At 35.4% G+C, this 5,177-nt stretch overlaps 1 protein-coding gene across 1 annotated transcript in view; it reads left to right on the forward strand.

The window, feature by feature from the left end:
- Window positions 1-1,634: 1,634 nt before the first annotated feature.
- LOC107712141 (voltage-dependent anion-selective channel protein 2-like) overlaps window positions 1,635-5,177 on the forward strand; it is a gene marked incomplete at its 5' end in the record, with an annotated part of 8,525 nt that continues 4,982 nt past the window's right edge. The window contains 4 exons of the mRNA XM_016517289.1: window positions 1,635-1,723; window positions 2,835-2,987; window positions 3,093-3,145; window positions 3,218-3,439. Of these exons, the coding sequence (XP_016372775.1) occupies window positions 1,635-1,723; window positions 2,835-2,987; window positions 3,093-3,145; window positions 3,218-3,439 (517 nt within the window). The remainder of the gene's footprint in view (window positions 1,724-2,834; window positions 2,988-3,092; window positions 3,146-3,217; window positions 3,440-5,177) is intronic.

Genomic DNA, 5,177 nt, shown 5'->3' on the forward strand with positions numbered 1-5,177 from the left:
GTTATTTTCAGTTCATCGGAGAAAAGGATAAGAATGCATGGTGCAATATGTGCGAAACCAAACTCCCAACATGGAGAAATAGCACGAGTAAAACCTGGAAACACCTAGACTGGTGCCACTAACACTAAGCTATCGGAGAGAGAGCTGCGGGGTCGGAGAAGAGAAAAAGACGGCGGACGAGCGCAGACAAGCAACAAAAATTACGTTTAACTAAAAATAACAAAATCTGTTTTTGTTAAATCATAGTCTATAGTAGCCTACTGCGTAGTACAATCCGTGTCGATCAGCCTGAGCTCGGGCCAAACACACATTTGCTCATGTGACGAGGATGTTTTTTAAGTGCGTTAAGTAAGCTTGGATTACATAAAGCATTCTAATACATCGCAAATATGGACACATTTAATTGGATTAATGCCGAATGAGAGAGGTAGGCTGCGCGAGAACGCCGTTTGCTTTCAGTTTCGCATTGAATTAGCCTAATTCATTTTGGTTTGTTTAGCAACTTATATTTTTCATTCTTGTTTTCTTCTGAAACCTTTCAAAATTGCCTATAGGCTAGGTGTTGTGTTTATTGTTTGTACATGATAATATTTCGCTTTATTTACCAGTGTTATTTATGAATGTAATAATGCGATTTGTGCTTATATTTTTTAACCTAAACTACAACGTAACATTAATGTAGACCTACATACCGGTATCTAAATATGATTTTATAATTTTATGCCATATAGACCCATCACATTACCCTCCACTGGATGTAGAATGAGCAGCATTAAACTACATTTTGGCATTTTACAATACTTATGTGGATATTTTGGATGAAAGTAACTCAAAAGTAACTCAAAAGTAGTGTAATGCATTACAATTCAGAGACAGTAATATTGTAATGTAACTAATTACTTTCAAAAGACAGTAACTAGTAATATATAATGTATTACATTTTGGAAGTAACTTGCCCAACACTGGTTCACACACATATTGGTTTAGAGCTGTTTTGGCTTGCAAAAGGTGCTTGATCTGTGCAAATTTCTCTCCTGATTCAGACCAGACAGCTTTTTAATTAGAGAAAGCAATGTGATGGATAGAGGACTCCTACAGTATTTTAGCTGAAAGCAACAGATTGAAGTTAAAATGTCTTAATAATGGATTTGTTACTTTACAAGACATTCATTGATGGACTGGAGTGGAGTGGATTACTTGTGGATTATTGTGATGTTTTTATCAGCTGTTTGGACTCTCATTCTGACGGCACCCATTCACTGCAGAGCATCCATTGCTGAGACAGTGATGGAATGCTACATTTCTCCAAACCTGTTCTGATGAAGAAACAAATATTTTGGATGGACTGAAGGAGGGTGAATTTTCAGAAAATAAAAATTTTTGGGTGAACTTTTCCTTTAAGGTGTCATTGTTCTCATGACAGTGAAGCAGATTTCATTACCTTGATGCTTAATTGTCATGTATTTAAACATTAGGGGAAGTCGTGGCCTAATGGTTAGAGAGTCGGACTCGTAACCCAAAGGTTGCAGGTTCATTAAAGCAATTTTTGTGTCTTTGATGCATCATTTTGGGAAATGCATTTAGATGCATTATTGTAGGAGTGTTTGTATGATGTGGCATGTTTCACTCTGAAGGCCCACACGTCTCTGTGGTCTCCATCACACATCATTTACCATACAGGAGGAACTGCCTGAACTTTTATCTTGATGTCAGTTATTCGTGGGTAACTATTTTCACGTCATGTGTGAATTTATTTTTGAATCATTTTTCTCTGACTACACAACCAACATCACTCTAGAGTTAAATAAGAGTCACGTCCCATCAGTGTTTCTGGGTCACAATCAAAATAAACCCAATTCTGTCACATCGCTCGCCATCTGCCATGCAGTAATGTCATGAGACACCTGCTCACACTGTCCTCCTAATGTGTTGTTTTTAATAATGCACAAATATAGACTTCCTGACAGATACTTTTAACTGTTAAATACAGGGTTGTTGGTAACAGTGTTGTTATTTTTTAACTAATAGTAAAATTAACACTATTAACTTTGTTATTTAAAAATGTAAATATCAATCATTTGGTAAATTAGTAATTGAAAAATCACTAATTTGGTAATTGATAATTACAGGGTTTATCATAGCGGCGTTGTTGTTTTTAACTGTATCTCAAATTAATATTATTAAAAATCTGTATTTAAAATATCAGTAATTGAAAAATGGGTAATTCGGTAACTGAAATAAAGCTGAAATAAAATAGATATTAGATGAAAAGCTTAAACTTGAATAAAAATTTGAAACGATGCCTTGGCATGAAGTACTAAAAATACTAAAATTAACTGAAATAATAATTAACTAAAGCTATTTATAAATATTTAAATCAAATCTTACATATTTAATTAAATATTTAAATAATAGGTAAAAACTAACTAAAAATGACAAAAGAAAAAATTTAATTACTAAAACTGAAAATTAAAAAAACGAATTGAAAATATTAATAAATACTATAATAGTGTATAAATAATACTAAAACAATACTCATTGGTAGAAAGCAACCAGCTTAAAATGGCTTAAAAGTATAACACATTTATAACAAATATTTAAGTGTTAATAATTGTCAGTCCAATATTATTTATCTTTACTATCTTCTCTGATAGTAAAAAAAAAGTGAAATTACAATCTGAAATCAAAACATTATAATATACAACACAAAAGTAGGTAACAGTCTAGTGCTTTTGTAGCCTTTTATGATAAAAAAAAAAGCTGTTTGTTGCTAATACATGCCTAGTTTTTTTTTATTTTTTTTATCCTGTTCATAAACTCTAATCCAACTGCAGGAGTTCAACACATCTGGATCCACCAACACGGACACGGGAAAAGCCGGTGGGAGTTTGGAGACCAAGTATAAAATGAAGGATCTGGGATTGAGTTTAAACCAGAAGTGGAACACAGACAACATGCTCACTACAGAAGTGTCTGTGGAAGACCAGGTCTGATCACACTCTCCTCGTGACCTTTGACCCCTATTGAGTTGCATTGAGTATGATCAAAATGGTTTGCTATCATATTCATGATTTGTTGTATCATCTCCTCAGCTCGCACAGGGGTTGAAATTGGCCCTGGATACGTCTGTTGTACCAAACACAGGGTGAGTTGTTAGTATCTGATGCTTGTTTCATGCTTTTGTTTGATGTCTTTGACAGTGTTATTCTCTCTTTAGCAAGAGGAGCGGTAAACTGAAGACCGGCTACAAGCGTGACTTGGTCAATGTGAGCTGCGACATTGATTTCGAGGGTCCGGTTGTGCACTCTGCAGCGGTTCTGGGATACGAAGGCTGGCTCGTGGGCTACCAGATGGCGTTTGACACGGCCAAATCCAAACTGGTGCAAAACAACTTCGCTCTGGGATACAAGGCCGGAGATTTCCAGCTTCACACCGACGTGTAAGAAGCATTGAAAAACAACACAGGAAAATGCTGATCAGTGGATTTTAAGTTGATATTGCAGAAATTGCTATGAAAGCTTGTTTCTTCCACAGGAAAAAATTATAAATAAAGAAGGAAATTACTTTTTTTCACGCAATTCTGAGGTTATATCTCACAATTCTGTCTTTTTTCCTTTTTTTGGGAGATATAAAGTCATAATTGTGAGATATGAACTCGCAAATTCTAAGAAGAAAAGTCATAATTGTGAGTTATAGGCTCGCAATTGTGAGAAAAAAAGTCAGAATTGTGAGATAAGTCGCAATTACTTTTATTTTTCATTCTGTGGCGAAAACAAAAAATCAGAACTGCGAGAAAAAAGTCAGAATTGCAAGTTTATATCTTGCGATTTTACATTTTCGGATTTATTTGTCAGAATATAAGCTCGCAATGAACTTTTTCATATTTTTAAATATGAAATATTTTGATTTAGCTAGCTACGATCCTGCTGGCATTACGGCTGGGTTTAAAATATTGATTTCTCGATTTTAATCAATTCTTATTTTATCGAAACTGATATTCATTCTTAAATCGCAAGAATCTATCTTTTAGTCTATGCTGTCTTCTCCTCCAGCTTTGTCACTTTTGATATGAAACTAAATCTGAGTTTTCAGCTCAGTTACAGTACAAAATAAGCATAAATTTAACATCAGAAACTACGTTAAAAGAAACCAGCTTACCGAAACGAATCACGTCTCATGAAATCACTCAGTGTTTCAACCGCGGAAAGACGTCAGTGAAACAGCTAGTGAACACTGTCACATAATGTTACATAGTTTAGTAAAAAACATTTTGAAGGCATGCTATTGGTTTAATATGTTCTAAGTGTGTCATGTGTCACCAGTAATGACGGAGCTGAGTTCGGAGGATCTGTCTATCAGAAGGTCAGTGATCAGCTGGAGACGGCCGTCACTTTGGCCTGGACTTCAGGCAGCAACAACACGTGCTTCGGAGTTGCTGCAAAGTACCAGCTGGATAAAGATGCCTCGGTGTCTGTAAGTTCACAATCTGAGAAAAGGATAATTCACTTAATATGAATTGAGTTAAGCCAAAAAAGTACTCTATGCAAGTACGCAATCACACATGCAAATTCTTGGCTAATGCATTGCAAGCTTGGGGTTCCGTTGTACATAACAGCAATGCTGAGAATGCAAATGCAGATGTGTGTTGCATTATGATTCGAGTTGTGACCATCATTTGTGTAACTTGAAGCATCTGCGTCCATGTTGTTTTTTTGGATTATTTTCAGGTCTAAATCTGCCCTTACAGGGAAGTTATATTAAATATTCAAAGCTTGGAATGACCAACCTGAGCATGTTTCATTATTTCCTCATAACAGGCCAAAGTGAACAATGCCAGTCTGATTGGAGTTGGTTACACTCAGAGTCTTCGACCCGGTAATCGTGTTATGATTATTGTTTATGATCTCTGGATATGAACAGCATAACACTTCTACATTTCTGCAGTATGCAAACTGCACAGTTTGTGAATTTTCTTTAAGCACCGAATGACATTTGCTAAAATGTTCAATATACAATCAAAGCACCGCAGGGAGTACTTTACCCCAGAGTGCAGTGCATTTCATTTGAAGTGTGAAGAATGAACCAAGAGTGATTTTTAGCATATTCCTTTTTGATTTATTATTCAAGCATACTACTGGAAGTTGAGGCATTATTAAAGGAATGGTTCACCTGAAAAT

Source organism: Sinocyclocheilus rhinocerous, unplaced genomic scaffold (assembly GCF_001515625.1).
Source record: "Sinocyclocheilus rhinocerous isolate Xijiao unplaced genomic scaffold, SAMN03320098_v1.1 scaffold5757, whole genome shotgun sequence".
Taxonomy (NCBI): Eukaryota; Metazoa; Chordata; class Actinopteri; order Cypriniformes; family Cyprinidae; genus Sinocyclocheilus; species Sinocyclocheilus rhinocerous.